The sequence below is a fragment of the Microcaecilia unicolor genome, chromosome 2, assembly GCF_901765095.1.
Source record: "Microcaecilia unicolor chromosome 2, aMicUni1.1, whole genome shotgun sequence".
Taxonomy (NCBI): domain Eukaryota; kingdom Metazoa; phylum Chordata; class Amphibia; order Gymnophiona; family Siphonopidae; genus Microcaecilia; species Microcaecilia unicolor.
Genome location: NC_044032.1, coordinates 549,792,877 through 549,812,708, shown reverse-complemented (window position 1 = coordinate 549,812,708; position 19,832 = coordinate 549,792,877). Strand labels below are relative to the sequence as shown.

Below are 19,832 nucleotides of genomic sequence, written 5' to 3'. Positions count from 1 at the left end.
TACTATACGGCAATGCGGAACTACCGCCGGCCCAACGCAGGTGCCAGCGATAGTTCCACCGCCAGCGCACAGCAGGGAGTTACCGTGGCAAGTGCTCCTCCCCCGCATGGCCACGCAGTAAGTGCAATCTTACCACATGGCCATTTCTTTTTTCGGCCTTTTTACCCGCTGCCGTAGAGAGGGCATCAGCATGCGGCAAAAACGGCTGCCGACAGTAGTGCAGGGCCTGTTTTACCGCAGCTTAGCAAAAGGGCCCCTTAGTTCACTTTAATAAAAGGACTCCTAAATGTTTGACATCTTCAAAATAACTCCAAACATCTGAGAACAGAGTGGATTAGAAGCAAAAGTGAATGATTTTTTGCGCATAAAGGCCTGGATTCTGTAAATGGCGCCCAATATGGGCACCATAAAAAAATCAGCATGGAACGCTATTCTAAAAAGAGCGCTCTCAGTTGAGCAGTCTTTTTAGAATAGCGCTTAGAGCTGTCACGGAGTCAGGAGTAGTGAGCACTTGGGCCACTGCCGGAGACTGGCAGCAGCAGGAGAACCATCCAAACAGAGATCAAGACTGAAACAGAAAGGACTGGTACAATCAGGACTGGAATTGAAGCTACAATCAGGACTGGAATTGAAGCTGGAAACAGGCAGGACTGGAACAAGCAGAAGTGGAGCTGAAGCAGAAGGCAGGAAGGACTGGAACAAGCAGGACTGAACTGAGGCTGGTCAGGTAGGGCTGGAACAAGCAGGACTGAACTGAAGCTGAAGGCAGGTAGGGCTGGAACAAGCAGGGCTGCCGAGAGACTGGGCCAGGCCCAGAACAAGGCCGCCCCGGGCCCCCCCACCCAAAGTCGCCGGGCCCCCCCTCCACCGGGCCCTCTCTCCACCCCTGGGCCCTCTGCATTGACCTTAAGCGCCTCACCTTCGAAAGCGCAGCAAGCAGCAGCAGACCACTTCTTCCTTCCGTGTCCCACCCTCGCGGAAGTAACGTCAGGCGAGGGCAGGACACGAAAGGAAGGAGTGGTCTGCTGCTGCTTGCTGCACTTTCAAAGGTGAGGCGCTTAAGTTCAATGCCAGGGAGCGACGGAGGGCGGGCAAGCTGGACTATGGCAGTGGCGCCGGCCCCCCCCCCCCCCCCCGGAGGCCTGGGGAATTTTGTTCCCCCTATCCCCCCCTCTCGGCGGCCCTGGGAGCAAGCAGGACTGGAACTGAAGCTGAAGGCAGGCAAGGTTAGAACAAACAGGACAGACGTGCAACAAGCACACACAGACAGGAACTCGTCTGAAGACCTCTGTTACAAAGGCAAAGCATGAAGGTTTCTAGGCGCTTTATAAAGGCATTTACTGATGATGTCACGAGTAAGAATGAGGCTTGGCAGCAGGAACACCAGAGCAAGGCTTGGCTGCAAGAACACCAAAGCGAGGCTAGAATGCTGGAACATCAGAATAAGACTAGAATGATCTCTGGAACATGTTTAGGAGAAGGCAGTCCACAGCAGCCACAGGACCTGGTCACTGGAAGGAGAGGTGAGTGTAGACCCGCGGCATGGCCACAACCGTGACACCTATCCTGTCTACCCTCTTTTATCCTAGTCATATATTATGTAGCTCAACTTATCATACGCTACTAAGCCTGACTTTACATTGTTTTACTACTGTTTATTGAAAATTCTATTCTTAACTTTGTATTTCAAATTACTATGTAAGCTGCATTGAGTCTGCATTATGTGGGAAAGCACAGGGTACAAATGTAATAAATAAATAAAATGCCAGCTGAAACATGGTATAAATGCTAGTGCCCCATTCTTGCCATTTGGGTGAAGGAATGGCAATATTTCATAACTCTGTATACAATTTTTTGGAACATCTCTGGCCCCGCCCCTTTTGAGTTGCATGCTAGAGAATTTAGATGTGCAGGGTAATAGAATGGCACACAGGAAGCTGCATACACAAAATCTAATTACTACCAAATAACTACCTAACTTTAAGGGTCTTGTTTACTAAGGCACGTTAACATTTTTAACGTGCCTACAATTAGCGCGTGTATTAACTGTGTAGATGCCTAAAGGGATATTGTAGGCGCATACACAGTTAACGTGTGTACATGGTTAACGCGCGTTAAGATGCTAACGAGCCTATAATGCTGCTTAGTAAACAGGGCCCTGTGTCAACATTTAGGTGCAATACTTACACCATGTAAAAGGCAGGTATACATGTTCCGTGTTCTGTAAGTTTAGCACCAATGTATGTCTCATCAAACTCTGATACCACAAGACTCAGGAAGTAGGGTATGTCCTTACTAGTGTGCAGTGACCTATTTGTTATACAGAAACATTTTTGCGTACAGTGTTAGATGGTGTAATGGCACCTTTTTTTCCCCGGCGAGTCCTGTACCCTTCCTCTCACTCCCCTACTTACTGTTTTTTATGGACTCGGCAGCACGAACAGTGCAGCAATTGAGAGAGGCTGGCAGCGTCTGAGCTTCCCTCTTTGCGAGTCCCGCCTACTTTGTTTCAACTTCCTGTTTCCGCATAGGCGGGACTCGCAGAGGGAAACTCCGACACTGCCAGCCTCTCTCAATCGCTGCACCGTTCACGCTGCTTAGTCCAATGCTGGCAGCCTTTCTTTATCGCTTCACTGGCTGGCAGGCAGGCAGTGGAGGAGGAGGATGGGCTGGGAGAAGGAGGATGGGCTGGGGGAAGAAGAATCGCTGGACATCGATGGGAGGGGAGGGCAGGGGAGAGAAAAGAATCGCTGGACATGGATGGGAGGGGAGGGCAGGGAAGAGAGAATTGCTGGACATGGAGGGAAGGGGAGAGAGGAGACATGCTGGACATGGAGGGGAGGGCAGGGAAGAGAAAATTGCTGGACATGAATGACAGGGGAGGGAAGGGGAGAGAGGAGAATTGCTGGACATGGATGGCAGGGGAGGACACGGGACAGAGGAGAATCACTGGACATGGGAGGGGAGGGGAGGGGAGAGAGGAGCCATGCTGGACATGAATGGAAGGGGAGGGCAGGAAAGAGAGGAGAAATGCTGGAAATAGATGGAGAGGAGATCAGGAGATAGAGGAGAATTGCTGGACATGGATAGATGGAGGGGTTGGTGGCGAGAGAGAAGAAATGCTGGACTTGGATAGAGGAGAGAGAATTATTACTTTATATGGATACAGGGGAGGGCAGAGAGAGGAGAAATGCTGGACATGGATGGAGGGGAGGAAAGAAAAAAGAAGATACACATGGATGGAGATGAGGGAAAGGGAAGAGAGAAGAAAAACTGCACATGGATGGAGAAAATAGGCAAAAGCTGGATCCACATTATACCTCCTCCAGTCAATTCCATGGAGGAGTACCCAGTTTTTACTTATGGATGTAGGGCAAGAAATGAAGGAGAAAGGAGGAAAGTAAAGAAATAAATGGAAAGAAAGCCCTGGAAACGGAGTTAAGAGAACAGATAGAGAGCAGCAAAATCAGAGACTGGATATGGATAGAAAAACAATGTCACCAGAAAACAAAGGTAGAAAAAAAATCATTTTATTTTCATTTTAGTGTTTGGAATATGTCCAATTTGAGAATTTACATCTTCTGTCTTATTTTGCACTGGGTATACTGGAGCTGTAACAGCTTACAGAAATTATTTATAATGAAAAAAATCACGTTAGTTTTTCTCCTATACTAGTATATTTTCAATGATGTCTGCTTATATGCGCCATGGCTGGTATAAGGGGTGTGGCTAATGTGGGTGTGGCTATCATAGGGGTGGAGTCATATGTGGTGACCCCGGCCATAATGAGTACCGGCACCTTTTTTTCTACAAAAAAAGCACTGCATACTGTATATGGTACCCAGGACTCTTGTGCACATCAGTTTCACTGGACTTCAGTGGAGCCACATATTATGGCAAGGAGGATTATAAGTAAAATTCCAGTGTGTCTCATGAAAAATTATTAGAACTGCAGCAAAGTTCCCTGCTCCAAGAGGAAATCCTCAGAAATTCAATCAGTTACTCATTCCAGACAAAGCAGCCTTTGTTTCAAGGTAATAGAGAATTCTTCATTGTAATTTACACCGTAATGTGTACATGGACCATTTTTATTAAAGAATATCTCCATCAGAAGAAAATGAGAGAAACCTTTGATATATCAGGAACACAAGGGATGAATCGGCAGAGGCTGCTAAGAGCCAGCAAGTTTCAGTTGTATTAGACACTTGATATACTCCCCATCAAGGAGCATCTGAGCGGTTCATAAAATCCAAAAAGAAATATAAATAGGAAGAACAAACAAAAGGAGGAAGGAAGCACAGAGATGCGAAACAAAACTACAATAATCAATAGGAAAGGGGGGGGGGGGGGATAAAGAAGAGGAAAAGGAGGTCACTGGCAGACCGCTGGCTCTGCTTCACACCTCTCTGTCTAGTTGCACCCTGGTCCAGTCTCTCCTGCACACTAAGCACTAACAATGTAGGGCTAGATTTAGGGTCCCTTTTACAAGCGTATGGAGGGCCTACCACCAGCTTGCCATGCAGCAATTCGGCTCTACCTCCAAACTCCCGGGGGAGCCCGGCGGAAGTTCTGGCTCCTACCAGGGGCGTATCTGGCTCCTACCAGGGGCGGTAGCGGGGGCCGAAGCCAGAGTGAGGGGGCACATTATAGCCCCCTCCAGCCGCCGCCGCCGCCATTTCCGACCCCCCCTGCCGCCGTGGGTACCTTTGCTGGTGGGGGACCCCAACCTCCACCAGCCGAGGTCCGCTTCCTCCTGCCGCTGCGAGGTTTTTTAAGTTCTTCATTGGGATTCGTCCTCCGTCACTCTGTGCTGCTGTTCAAAGAAGCTGCTAGCTGAATGCAGTTTCGGACTGAGTTTGACGTCGCTGCTGCACGTTGTACGTGCAGGACGTCAGACTCATGTACAACGTGCAGCAGCGACGTCAGACTCAGTCCGAAACAGTGTTGCCAGGTGGGCGGTTTTACCGCCCAATTGGGCAGTTTTCTGCGACCCGCCGCGGGAAATTTTTGCCCGCGGCGGGTTGCGGTTTTTTGGGCTTCTTTTTTTTTCTTTTGGGCGATTTTCAGGCGTTTTTTTTGGCCACGGGGGGGCGGGGTTAGTGACATTTTGGGCGGGGTTAGTGATGTTCTGGGCGGGGTCGATGACGGGGGAGGCGGGGCCGATGACAAGAGAGGCAGGGCTGGTGACGGGGAGGCGGGGCCGATGACGGCGGGGGTGGGGTTGATGACGGCGGGGGCAGGGGTGATGACGCGGGGGTGGGGGTGTCAGGGGCGGGGTTTGAGTTTGGGCGGGTTTTGGGCTGGATTTAGGCTGGTTTGGGTGGGAAAAAAATTTTCCACCTGGCAACCCTGGTCCGAAACTGCATTCAGCTAGCAGCTTCTTTGAACAGCAGCACAGAGTGATGGAGGACGAATCCCGATGAACTTAAAAAACCTCGCAGCGGCAGGAGGAAGCGGACCTCGGCTGTTGGGGGTTGGAGTCCCCCACCAGCAAAGGTACCCACGGCGGCAGTAGGGGGGGTCCAGGGCGAAATCTGCGGGGGCCCAGGCCCCTGTGGCCCCACGCAGATACGCCCCTGGCTCCTACCATGTGCCATTTTCGGCAAGGGCTCCAAATACAAAACTATTTTCTAGTGCTGAAAACGGCACGTGCTAAGAGCTTGAACTACCGCCGGGCTTCCCCAGGAGCTTGGCGGTAGAGCTGAATTGCTCTGCGGCAAGCTGGTGTAAAGGCGTACTTTATAGAATGAACTTAAGCAAATTTTATTTCAGTGCTGAATTTTTAGGTGTGATATATAGAATCTAGTCCATAATGACTAATTTACTAAGAGCGTTCTACTACTATTATGTGATTATGGCAAAATAATAATAATAATTTTGGTAATTGTCATGTAGATTGCTGAAGTTTGTTGGAATTAGAAAAAAAAATTAATCAAAACATTCTTCAGCCACAAGGTTTTATCGCTGTAAAACCAACCAGATGAGAAAGTCTTCATGCTATGGTATTTCAGTGGTTCTAGCCCAGAGGATCACAACCCGACCTTGGAACACATCTAGCCAATCAGGGTTTCAGAATACCCATAATGAATATGCATGAGAGATTTGCCTAGATTGGAGGTAGTACAAGCATTATTTCATGCATATTCATTGTGGGTATCCTGAAATTCACCTGAATGGTTAGGTGCGTCCCAAGGACTGGGTTGAAAAACCAAAAGTAACAAGGTCTCTATTATAGTTTTCAAAGGGCTCCCTTCATACTAGTACGGCAAACCTGGTCCAGGGTTTATCCCATTGTGTGCAGGTGCTTATAGTTCTCATTTCCCTATATGCCTATGTATGGTATAGCATAAAGCCAGGACTGGACCAGCCTGGACAGCAAAACTAGAGCCATGTGGCCAACCTAGTCTCCATGTTGTATAAGTCACAACTCAGCTCTTGTTGTGCTTTGTCACAAGTTGGCATAGAGAGGCATAATCGAACGCAAACGCCCATCTACATGGGCGTCTATCTCCAAGAACGGGTATGTGAAGGGGCGGGACAGACTGTATTTTCGAAAAAAATGGGCGTCCCTCTTTTTTTCGATAATACGGTTTGTGCCGGGCAAATGCATCAGATTTGTGCGGATTTGAGCTGGGCGGTTTCGTTTTTCAGCAATAATGGAAGCCGAAGGCGCACAGCTCAAAAACGAACAATCCAAGGCATTTGGTCGTAGGAGGGGCCAGGATTCGTAGTGCACTGGTCCCCCTCACATGCCAGGACACCAACCGGGCACCCTAGGGGGCACTTGTAACAATTTTAAAAAAAGTTAAATACCTCCCAACTCCATAGCTCCCTTCCCTTGGGTGCTGAGCCCCCAAATCCCCCCCAAAACCCAGTGCCCACAACTCTACACCATTACCATAGCACATTGTACAGCGCTGCGTAACCCTAGTAGCGCTTTAGAAATATCAAGTAGTAGTAGTAGTACTTATGGCTGAAGGGGGACACCTACATGTGGGTACAGTGGGTTTTGGGGGCAGTTTGGAGTGCTCCCATTTACCACCACGTGTAACAGGTGGGGGAGGGGGGTGGGCCTGGGTCCACCTGGGTGAAGTCCACTGCACCCACTAACAACTGCTCCAGGGACCTGCATACTGCTGTGATGAAGCTGGGTATGGCATTTGAGGCTGGCATACAGGCTGGAAAAAAGTTGTTAAAGTTGTTTTTGTTTTTGGTGGGAGAGGGTTAGTGACCACTGGGGGAAGTCAGGGGTGGTCATCCCCGATTCCCTCCGGTGGTCATCTGGTCATTTAGGGCACTTTTTTGGGACTTGTTCGTGAAAAAAAAGGGTCCAAAAAAAGTGACCCAAATTCGCGGTAAAAACGCCTTTCTTTTTTCAATTATCGGCTGAGGGCGCCCATCTCTCCTCGGCCAATAAACACGCCCCAGTCCCGCCTTCACCACGCCTCTGACACTCCCCCGTCTACTTTGCCCATTTCCGCAACAGATTGCCGTTGAAGACAACCAAAATCGGCTTTCGATTATACCGATTTGGGCGCCTTTGCGAGATGGGTGCCCATCTCCCGATTTGGGTCGAAATATGGGCGCCCATCACTTTCGAAAATAAGACCGATAATGTTATTATGCTCAATCTGTAGTTGAAAATATGTATAAGGTGAGCAAAGGTAATTATATATTTTTTAATGATTTTCTCTTTCTCTATATTCAGACAACTATGCCAAAGCAGACAAAGGATTGCTCTTCTCTGTACAAAAGAAGGTAAGGGGAAAGAATCTAATTCACTGGTACATTTGTGTTCACTTAACAGTGTGATAAAAGGAATTTTATTGGAGGGATTAATACCGAGTTTAAGCCTAATGATTTTGGCATCTCAGTTAATCCGGGGTGGCCTTTGCTAACATCCCATACTCTTGTAAATCTGCTGTAATGAGACTGTCATGGGGTCCAGTTAAAAGAAAGAAGAGAAGCTTTGGTGCTGACAGTGAGACTTCCAGGCAGTTTCAAACCCCAACTGACTGAAGTTTAATAAATGTTGCATTCCGTAAAGTTTTGAATTTATATGAGCTATCGCTAATCACATACTAAGCAGTTTGCAGGCATCTGGAAAAACAATAAATGCCATGAAATAAAGAAAGCAAGTTTGAGATTTCAAATAATAAATTAATAACAATAATAAAGGGGACTAAAAAGACTGTCTGGTTTATATCTGCAAATCTCCTCAATCACTGGCCGATTACTTCCGCGACAAGGTGCAAAAGATCAATCTTGAGTTCACTACCAAGCCATCTCCTCCTCTTCACCCTTCAACCCTCTCTCTCAACCAATCAACCCAGGCCTCCTTCTCCTCCTTTCCCGACATCACCGAGGAGGAAACCGCTCGCCTTCTTTCCTCCTCGAAATCCACCACCTGCTCTTCTGATCCCATCCCCACCAACCTACTTAACATCATCTCTCATACTGTCACCCCCGCCATCTGTCATATCCTCAACCTCTCTCTCTCCACTGCAACTGTCCCTGACACCTTCAAGCATGCCGTAGTTACACTTCTCCTCAAAAAAACATCACTTGACCCTACCTGTCCCTCCAACTACCGCCCCATCTCCCTCCTACCCTTCCTCTCCAAAATACTTGAGCGCGCCGTTCACAGCCGCTGCCTTGATTTTCTCTCCTCTCATGCTATCCTCCATCCACTTCAATCCGGTTTTCGCCCTCTACATTTAACAGAAACAGCACTCTCTAAAGTCTGTAATGACCTGTTCCTTGCCAAATCCAGAGGCCACTACTCCATCCTCATCCTCCTCGATCTATCTGCCGCTTTTGACACTGTCAATCATGATTTACTTCTTGCCACACTGTCCTCATTTGGGTTCCAGGGCTCTGTCCTCTCCTGGTTCTCCTCCTATCTCTCCCACCGCACCTTCAGAGTCCACTCTCATGGATCCTCCTCCACCCCCATCCCGCTATCTGTTGGTGTTCCCCAGGGATCTGTCCTTGGACCCCTTCTCTTCTCAATCTACACCTCTTCCCTGGGCTCCCTGATCTCATCTCATGGTTTCCAGTATCATCTCTATGCTGATGACACCCAGCTGTATCTCTCCACACCAGACATCACTGCGGAGACCCAGGCCAAGGTATCAGCCTGCTTATCCGACATTGCTGCCTGGATGTCCAACCGCCACCTGAAACTGAACATGTCCAAGACCGAGCTCATCGTCTTTCCACCAAAACCCGCTTCTCCTCTTCCTCCACTTTCTATCTCAGTTGATAACACCCTCATCCTCCCCGTCTCATCTGCCCGCAACCTTGGAGTCATCTTTGACTCCTCCCTCTCCTTCTCTGCGCATATCCAGCAGATAGCCAAGATATATCGCTTCTTCCTCTTTAACATCAGCAAAATTCGCCCTTTCCTCTCTGAACACACCACCCAAACTCTCGTCCACGCTCTCATTACCTCTCGCCTTGACTACTGCAACTTACTCCTCACTGGCCTCCCACTTAGCTACCTATCCCCCCTTCAATCTGTTCAGAACTCTGCTGTACGTCTTATATTCCGCCAGAACTGATATACTCATATCACCCCTCTCCTCAGGTCACTTCACTGGCTTCCAATCAGATACCACATTCAGTTGAAGCTTCTCCTTCTTACCTACAAATGCACTCAGTCTGCTGCCCCTCACTATCTCTCTACCCTCATCTCCCCTTACGTTCATGCCCAAAACCTCCGTTCACAGGACAAATCCCTCCTCTCATTACCCTTCTCCACCACCGCCAACTCCAGGCTCCGCTCATTCTGCCTCGCCTCACCCTATGCTTGGAACAACCTTCCCGAGCCCTTACGCAAAGCCCCCTCCCTGCTCATCTTCAAGTCTTTGCTTAAAGCCCACCTCTTCAATGCTGCGTTCGGCACCTAACTCATAGTAACATAGTAACATAGTAGATGACGGCAGAAAAAAGACCTGCATGGTCCATCCAGTCTGCCCAACAAGACAACTCATGTGTGCTACTTTTTGTGTATACCCTACTTTGATTTGTACCTGTGCTCTTCAGGGCACAGACCGTATAAGTCTGCCCAGCACTATCCCCGCCTCCCAACCACCAGCCCTGCCTCCCACCACCGGCTCTGGCACAGACCGTATAAGTCTGCCCAGCACTATCCCTGCCTCCCACCACCGGCTCTGGCACAGACCGTATAAGTCTGCCCAGCACTAACCCTGCCTCCCAACCTCCAGTCTCGCCTCCCATCACCGGCTCTGGCACAGACCGTATAAGTCTGCCCAGCACTATCCCTGCCTCCCACCACTGGCTCTGGCACAGACCGTATAAGTCTGCCCAGCACTATCCCCGCCTCCCAACCTCCAGCCCCATTGCACACAATTCCTCCAGGAGTAAGCAGTTTAGATGGAAACAAGTTAGAGTAGATGACTCAGATAGTGTATCTACCACTGTCTACTATGCTACTGATACAAGTGAAAATAAGCAGAGCAGTGATGAATTCGTATGAGTTGAATTATGTCAACACATTCAGAATTGTAAGTTTCTTATATCACCACTATCAGGTAATAAATCAAATACACAGAGAGGTGTATTTTCAAAGCACTTAGACTTAGTTACATAGGGGCTTCATTTTTAAAGCACTTTGTTCCATAGGTTGCTATGTAACTTTGTAAGTCTAAGTCCTTTGAAAATATGCTTCATAGTAACCTATAGAACTGTAAGTCTAACTGCTCTGAAAATGAGCCCCAGAGTGTTCTTTGTTCCATATTCTTTCAGGAAATCCAGACTGCCCCAATTTGACTGCCCCTATCAGACTGACTGTTCACGTGTCTTTTAGATTGTAAGCTCTTTGAGCAGGGACTGTCCTATGTTAAATTGTATAGTGCTGCGTAACCCTAGTAGCGCTTTAGAAATGTTAAGTAGTAGTAGTAGTAGATGCCAATACACTCCATATACAGTGGTGGAAATAAGTATTTGATCCCTTGCTGATTTTGTAAGTTTGCCCACTGACAAAGACATGAGCAGCCCATAATTGAAGGGTAGGTTATTGGTAACAGTGAGAGATAGCACATCACAAATTAAATCCGGAAAATCACATTGTGGAAAGTATATGAATTTATTTGCATTCTGCAGAGGGAAATAAGTATTTAATCCCTCTGGCAAACAAGACCTAATACTTGGTGGCAAAACCCTTGTTGGCAAGCACAGCGGTCAGACGTCTTCTGTAGTTGATGATGAGGTTTGCACACATGTCAGGAGGAATTTTGGTCCACTCCTCTTTGCAGATCATCTCTAAATCATTAAGAGTTCTGGGCTGTCGCTTGGCAACTCGCAGCTTCAGCTCCCTCCATAAGTTTTCAATGGGATTAAGGTCTGGTGACTGGCTAGGCCACTCCATGACCCTAATGTGCTTCTTCCTGAGCCACTCCTTTGTTGCCTTGGCTGTATGTTTTGGGTCATTGTCGTGCTGGAAGACCCAGCCACGACCCATTTTTAAGGCCCTGGCGGAGGGAAGGAGGTTGTCACTCAGAATTGTACGGTACATGGCCCCATCCATTCTCCCATTGATGCGGTGAAGTAGTCCTGTGCCCTTAGCAGAGAAACACCCCCAAAACATAACATTTCCACCTCCATGCTTGACAGTGGGGACGGTGTTCTTTGGGTCATAGGCAGCATTTCTCTTCCTCCAAACACGGCGAGTTGAGTTCATGCCAAAGAGCTCAATTTTTGTCTCATCTGACCACAGCACCTTCTCCCAATCACTCTCGGCATCATCCAGGTGTTCACTGGCAAACTTCAGACGGGCCGTCACATGTGCCTTCCGGAGCAGGGGGACCTTGCGGGCACTGCAGGATTGCAATCCGTTATGTCGTAATGTGTTACCAATGGTTTTCGTGGTGACAGTGGTCCCAGCTGCCTTGAGATCATTGACAAGTTCCCCCCTTGTAGTTGTAGGCTGATTTCTAACCTTCCTCATGATCAAGGATACCCCACGAGGTGAGATTTTGCGTGGAGCCCCAGATCTTTGTCGATTGACAGTCATTTTGTACTTCTTCCATTTTCTTACTATGGCACCAACAGTTGTCTCCTTCTCGCCCAGCGTCTTACTGATGGTTTTGTAGCCCATTCCAGCCTTGTGCAGGTGTATGATCTTGTCCCTGACATCCTTAGACAGCTCCTTGCTCTTGGCCATTTTGTAGAGGTTAGAGTCTGACTGATTCACTGAGTCTGTGGACAGGTGTCTTTCATACAGGTGACCATTGCCGACAGCTGTCTGTCATGCAGGTAACGAGTTGATTTGGAGCATCTACCTGGTCTGTAGGGGCCAGATCTCTTACTGGTTGGTGGGGGATTAAATACTTATTTCCCTCTGCAGAATGCAAATAAATTCATATACTTTCCACAATGTGATTTTCCGGATTTAATTTGTGATGTGCTATCTCTCACTGTTACCAATAACCTACCCTTCAATTATGGGCTGCTCATGTCTTTGTCAGTGGGCAAACTTACAAAATCAGCAAGGGATCAAATACTTATTTCCACCACTGTAGATCGAGGGTCCTCAAGCTTTTGTCCCTCAGCACACACCTGATGGGTAATACTCTCATGTGGGTAATGCTGCATAAGCATGTTTTTACCTTCTCATCCTATGACTTAGCACCTACTATGGCTAAATGGAAGAAGTGTGGAGTATTGACCAACAAATCAGGATCTATAGAGAAAGCTCCTCCTTGTATAACCAAATTTCTATCTACTGAATAAGTATTAGAGAGGAGGAGAAAGACTCACAGAGCTCAAATGACAAATGTTGAAGCTGGCTCAAAAAGCATGGACTGCAAATGTGAACAGTGGCTCAGATGCTATCACTGACATATAAAACCTCCTCTTTAAAAATGGTTTAATCACTGCTTCAGGGAGCTATGAACATTTTTCAAAAACAAAGCACAAAAATAAAACAATAAATAAAACAATCACTCACAGAACATACAACTTTCATAGTGCGGTCTTTCCAAATGCTGCCAAACTACAGGGTACGCAAAACATGTCAAGCACCTTAGTCAGGGTCAATAAAATCAATTTATGCTTTTACAATAATGAGCATCGAGCTCATGTGATCAGCAAACTGAGGCTGATTAAAAGTATATAATGAACAGAGAACAAAAGTGAGTCATCACAAACTGGCATCTTCAAATTGACAATTTTGAAGACAACAGACTTGCCACTATGGTTGCTGTTCTTCCATATTGATTTTTAAACTAAAAGGACCATGTTGAACTGCAGAATCTAGTAGCCATTTTGTTCTGACTGTACCAGTCTGCAGGATAGTTGCCAACATCAGGCCACATGGCACATTGGGGGTAGGGCCAACAGTTGTCCACATGCCTAATGAAAGATGGGGTATAAATCTGCCACCGAGTAAAACTAATTTGCCAAAGATTTTTTTCTGCCAGGAAACCTTTATTGAAATATAGGCTTGTGAAAAGCTAGAAATCAAAACTATGTTAAGTACAACACAATCCAGTATTTTATAAGTCGCCAAACTTACCGTCCACCCTTGTTTCTCTATCACAAAATATATTACTGCTGTTTCTATTGATGCCATGCATTACATAGATAAATGACCATATTTAATGATGTGCCCTCTGTTTTTCCAATCCCATTTTATCCAGTCTGAATTTTAATCCAGGGACGTGGCCTATAATTAGTCCTCAAAATAAGAGAGCCAGCTCTTACCAGAGAGGGTGCCTTGTATTCACTGCTTGATGTAATATTAAAGTACTACTCTATGTAGTCCTTATTATTAATCACCTTAGGATTGGGTAACCTACGGTAAAAATATAGTTTTGCTAAGATCACAGCAAAATGTGCTTGTGAATTTTCAGTTCTGCAGGAATTTTGGCAGTGAAAGTTTTATCCTCTAGATAAAGGTTAAAAAGAAAGAATGAGAGAGATCAGCATCAGTAGCTAGACTGTTCTAGACAGAGATATATTAAAAGTCTGATCCTTGTTTTGCCTTTTCCTTGTGGTTTATGAGAATTTGCATCTGTTTTATCTCTTACATTTTTATTACTCCAATCTGTTAGGGAGCATCTGTGAATGTCATTGGATAATTTTAACAATGGGCAGGTTAATGTGTTTTACGTTGATTTATAGGTTAATAACAATGAATGTATGCTGCTGCTTCTGAACGCTCCTTAGAAATAAAATGTTGGTGCTTAGGGAATATTATCATGCTGTGTAAGGATATATAAAAATAATATAATGCGTTCCCTTGTTCTTTCCATCCATTTTTCTTACATTTATGAGAAAGTATAAAATGTTTTAGTTGTATTGAGTTACACTGTACCTGTTATAAAACATTACATTCTCTATTACAAGCTGATTGCACTGGACAACTCAGTTAATTAAGTTAAAAAAAACTTCACTAAATAATATAGTCCACGTTTTACAAGCCATTTTAAGACACATTTTGCTTCAATGATATCACCTAATGGCAATCCTTGGCCTATCAATCAGTCTGTCTATCTGTCCATATGCATGGGGTTTAATTGCAGAAGTGCATGGGCAGTAATAGATTAGTGGTGAGCTACAAAAGTAGCTGTTAAAGGGCCAGAGGAGTTTTCCAAACGCTGTGCTGGAGAAAAGTGATCTGAACTTGTGCTGGTGAACAGGCAAATTTTCACACACTTGTTCCGGTAGAAAGTGCAGCAGCATAGATGTAAGAACCAGTGAAAAGTGGCAATGACCATGGCTGTAGTAAATGAAGAGCAGGAGGAAGTTTGAACCCTCCACTGGCAGGCACTGAGGGCCTTGTTTACTAAGCCGCGCTGTAGGCGTGCTAGCGTTTTTAGTGTGCGCTAAAAATTCTAGTGCACCTTAGTAAACAGGGCCCTGAAGAGCTAACGAAGGTTCCCACTCCTCCACCAGTTAAAGACTCCACAGCAGAGATGTTCACTAGGAAAACATTTCAGTTTGATTTTGGTTTGTTTGGCATTTTTGTCATAATATTCAGACACATTTTTGGTTTATTTCACACATTTGATTCAATAAAACATTTCTTAATGCTCGTTAAAACTGGTTTTGTTATGGGTTAATTGATCAGACTAATTCATAGGTTAACATATATGCACTAAATTTAAGGTATGTTGATGAGCCATTGAATGGCAAAGAATGCACATTCCTACTCAGGAGCCAGGCAGGAACTAAAGCAGAGGGGGTGATCGGGAAGTAAGACTCCACTACCCAAAGATGCAGTATTGGCAACAGCAGCTGAAGTCCTTCCTCTTCTACCTCTGCCAGCAGAGACCCAAGGGACACACCCTTCTTCCATCTTCCCCCTCCTGCTCCCTCTCCCAATCTCTCCCAGCAGCACTGAACTGGCAGGGCAGTAAAGTAGCGGTGGGAGGAAGAGGAGAGGTAAAAGAAGGATGGAAGCTGTCATGAAACACCTAGCCACCCGCCTGGGGTTACCCTGCGGCCACTTAGAGGGTTTATCCCCAGTATAGCTCAGATTCGCCTGCACCTGCCGCTCGTGCTCTACACTAGCACCCTCCTCCCGCTGACTGGATCACAACCGCCTCTGGACAAGTCTCCCATTCTCAAATTATCCCCAGTGATTTCTAGGTTACTGGAGCCACAATTCCAGTGGTCCCACAGTTCCCAGAAAGCACTCACAGACCCAACACACAAACCACCAGGATTCTTTATCAGTCCATACAGGCAGAACGAACAAAGAAATGTTTTATTCTCACACTGGAACAATGAACAAAAACTGTGCAAATAGCAAACAATAACAGATAACTGAAATAGTTTTAACACTAACTAAACATCTATATATTGTCTAAAGAGTACCTGGGAAGGAGTGGCCTAATGGTTAGTGCAGGGGGCTTTGATCCTGGCAACCTGGTTTCAATTCCCACTGCAGCTTCTTTTGACCTTGGGCAAGTCACTTAATCCTCCATTGCTCCAGGTACAAAAGCTTAGATTATGAGCCCTCTAGGGACAGAGAAAGTACCTGCATATAATGTGTACAGCACTGCGTATGTCTAGTAGCACTATAAAATGATTAGTAGTAGTAGTAATAGTTCACCCAGACTCAGCAAAGAGATCTGTCTCTCTTTCCTTCCGGGCTGAAACTGAACTCAAAACCAGTACAGACCTAATGAGATGAGCTCCTGGGCCAATCAGAGCCCAGTCAACAAGATTTCAAATATATACTGCTACTTTCTTCCTGTTTGTGTCAAACTAAAGAAAAAACACTCAGTTCTCTGAAACAGCTTTACAGCAAAGAAACACCACCTGTTGGCCAAATAGGAGAAATACACTTCAGAACATAATCAATGCAGGAAAATATCCAATACATTTTACAGGCTTAAAACCAGGGGCATAGCCAGACACCCAATTTTGGGTGGGCCTGGGCCCAAGATGGGTGGGCAGAAGAACCCCGCCTCATCCCACAGATGTTGTGGTCTCTCCTCTCACCTGCATGCCACATGGTCTCTCAAATATCCTCCCTCTCCTGCATACCTTTTAAATAGCAGATTTTCACCGGCAACAGGCAGCAACTAATACACACAGCTGATGTTGGCTCCATACCCTTCCCTCTGATGCAACTTCCTGTTTCTGCCTAGGCAAGAATACATCAGAGCAAAGGCTATGGGGCCGGTGCGAGCGGTATGCATCAGTCACTGCTCACTGCAGGCGAAGATCTGCTATTTACAAGGTATGCAGGAGGGACAGTTGTTGGGAGTTCAGCTGTTGGGGCTTGGGGATCCCTGCCAGCCACATTATAGCTATGCTGGTACTAGGTGGGCCTGAGCCCAAAGTGGGTGGGCCTGGGCCCACCCAAGCCCACCCTTGGCTATGCCACTGCTTAAAACACACTGTTTCTTCACAGAAATATAAGAGGGAGGCAGAAGCAGACGAAGAGGAGGAAAAGAGTAGAATGGTTGAAATATGGGGAAAGGAGGAAAGTGCAGGTAGGTGGAGAAAATTCCAGCTCAGTCTCACCTACATTTTCTCAGATACTCTCAGAAACACACACCCCTCTATTTCAGTCCCTCCTACACCCAAACTCTTCACATATACTCCCCCTAAATGCCACTACTTTCCACCCACACACACAGACTTCCTCACATAAACCCTCCATTTATCAGCCTCATACAGACACATAAAAAGAGATATATTGCAAGAGGCTCATACATTCTCTACATACATAGAAGTAACATATATCCCTAACCACAAAAATGTCTCATATATCAATCTTTACTATCCTTCAGCCCCTACATGCACCATTATCCACATACCGTTGCTTACCTAGCAAAATGGATGAAGCTGAATCTGTTTATAGAGGAATGGAAAAATGCACCACACTGAGTCACATTATAAGTATGCACTTTCTAAGTTGCAACCTATAGGGAATTACCCCTTTGCCCCCAGATTCTATATTGCACACCTAGAGACCCGTGCTGAAATCCAGGCATATTCTATAACAACATGGGTAACTTAATTGGCTTAACAAACTAATCAGCGTTGACAGCAGCACTTAACAAGCAATAATGAGCACTAATTGGCAATAATTAGAATTTATACTCATAACTCGCTAAGTGTATTCTGTAACAAACCGTGCCTAAATTCTAATGTGTGCAGTTCAAAAGGGGTGTGGCTATGGGCGGGAAAATGGGCATTTTGTTGGCATTCCAAAATTTACACACGTAGTTTTAGAATATAGCCCAGTGCGTGTAAATCTGTGCACAGGGATTTATGCCTTGTTTTCACTGGTGTAAATTGATACACATCTTAAGTGCTGGGATATCAACTAAGCGTATTCTATATACCACGCATAAATCTAGGTGCTGTTTTTAGAATACGCTTATGCAGAAAGTTTAGTGTGCAGATTTTTTATAGAGAATCTGGCCCTTGGGGTTTACACTTGGCACAGAATAGTAAGCCACTGACCTGCTGTTCAGACATTGCAAACAAAGTCAATAAGGCAATGTCAAATAATGAAACTTTTTTCTTGATGGAAGAACCTGAGTAGGAAATTTGAGTATCAGGCCTACTGGTAATGATGATTCATTTTTTAAAAAAGCATAGGAAGGGCAATTCTAGAAGTTTTTAGTGGAGTTCCAGAAGGAAAGAAGGATCACTTCTCAAGCTATGCAATGCCTTGAAAAAATAGAAACATATCCAGTGGTTTAAGTGAACCAAAAGTACTGCAGCCCAGGCACTTCTTAACATAGGTAATGAAATGCTGTTGTCTTTCCAGAACTATCTGGAAGATTTGTGCACATTTGGTACTGAGCAAAGTCTTATAACCCACTTGTGCAACTTGGTGAATTTGCTTGTCTTCAGAGAATAATTTCTTGTGTTCTGAGTCCTAAATCTAGATTGAAATTTATAGCTGTATATGAAGAAAATTTCTGATGCAAGTCATTTGTAATAACAGATTTCTTGAGTTTGAATCCTGACTCATCAAATGACCTTTTCCCCAGGAGCAGTTAATTTTTCTGCAGATATTATAGTTTACCAAACTGGGAGGCCTATTTATAAAAATGCTTAAACACAAGTTGTCACACATTGATTCAGGCTTTCGTAAATACTATAGGCCTCATAATTGAATAACGTTAGTGTTCTGCTTCTGCATCTAGGGAGCAATTCTGTAACTGGGTGCCTGCTGTTAGGTGCCCTGATGCAGCATGGTGAGAAACTATTCTATAATGACATCTCGGTGCCCAGATGCCATTATCGAATACTGTATATTGCAGGTCCAACCAAAACCTCTTAATAGCAGGGGAACCTGAAACTTATCAAATTATGACTACTTTCATCAAAAATGTGAAAGTTAGACAGCAAAGGAGACTGAGTGCCCTGAGGCAGATGGCAAAACATAGTTATGTCGGCGGTGCTCTCCTGATGACTGTTGAATGAGTTTTTAGTGAAGGCGTTTCCTCTGCCTCTATTGGCAAACAACATAAAACAAGATAAGTTGAATTTTGATGCAAGTTTTCTTTGAATTTCCTCATGAATTGCAGATATAGGGATGCATATTTTTTTCATTGAGAAAACAGTATAAAGAGAAGGCAGTATAAAACTATAAGTATAAACCTGGACTGATGACAATATTTGGTGGGCTCATTGTTTTTCCCAATAAGTTACTTTAGGGAAACAACCACCACTGACTGGTCCTCAAAACTTTTTCTTTCCGTAATGTATAAGATTTATGAAGAAGTGACACACAAGTTGTGAAATGTGAATTGAGTTGAAATTATTTTAGTGCTGGGAGTAGTCATAAGTACATAAGTACATAAGCACTGCCATACTGGGAAAAGACCAAGGGTCCATCAAGCCCAGCATCCTGTCTCCGACAGCGGCCAATCCAGGTTTCAAGAACCCCGCACCCCCTCCCAAAAATAAATTAATAATCCTCAATGGACTTTTCCCTCAGGAATCTGTCCAACCCCCCTTTAAATTCCGTAAGGCCAGCTGCTGTCACTACATATAATTTGATCATAGAAGACTAGTGTAACCTAGCATTGGCTCGACTAACATTTACGCAGCCAAAGTTACACCAACCATAATCCTGGCATAACGGTATTAACATAAATGCAGTAGAGGCTTGCATAACTTACAGTATTCTGTTATTTACATGTGTAACTATGAGCCCCACCCATTCTCTTCCCATGTACACGCCCCCTTGCATTTACATGTCCTCCACCTACAGTCCTGCCAGTGGGTGGTGCTGTTTCACTATCATTTTTTCAATAGTGAGGGACAACAAGCTCTTTAGGACTCCAGGGAACCTGCCTGCCTCTAGCAATTGAAAACACAGTATCAAA

The 19,832-nt window shown here is 45.5% G+C and overlaps 1 protein-coding gene across 1 annotated transcript in view; it reads left to right on the top strand.

The window, feature by feature from the left end:
- Positions 1-19,832, top strand: part of CORIN (corin, serine peptidase) — a 346,959-nt gene that overhangs the window by 308,917 nt on the left and 18,210 nt on the right. Inside the window, exon 18 of the mRNA XM_030191349.1 lies at positions 7,709-7,758. Coding sequence (XP_030047209.1) covers positions 7,709-7,758 — 50 coding nt within the window. The remainder of the gene's footprint in view (positions 1-7,708; positions 7,759-19,832) is intronic.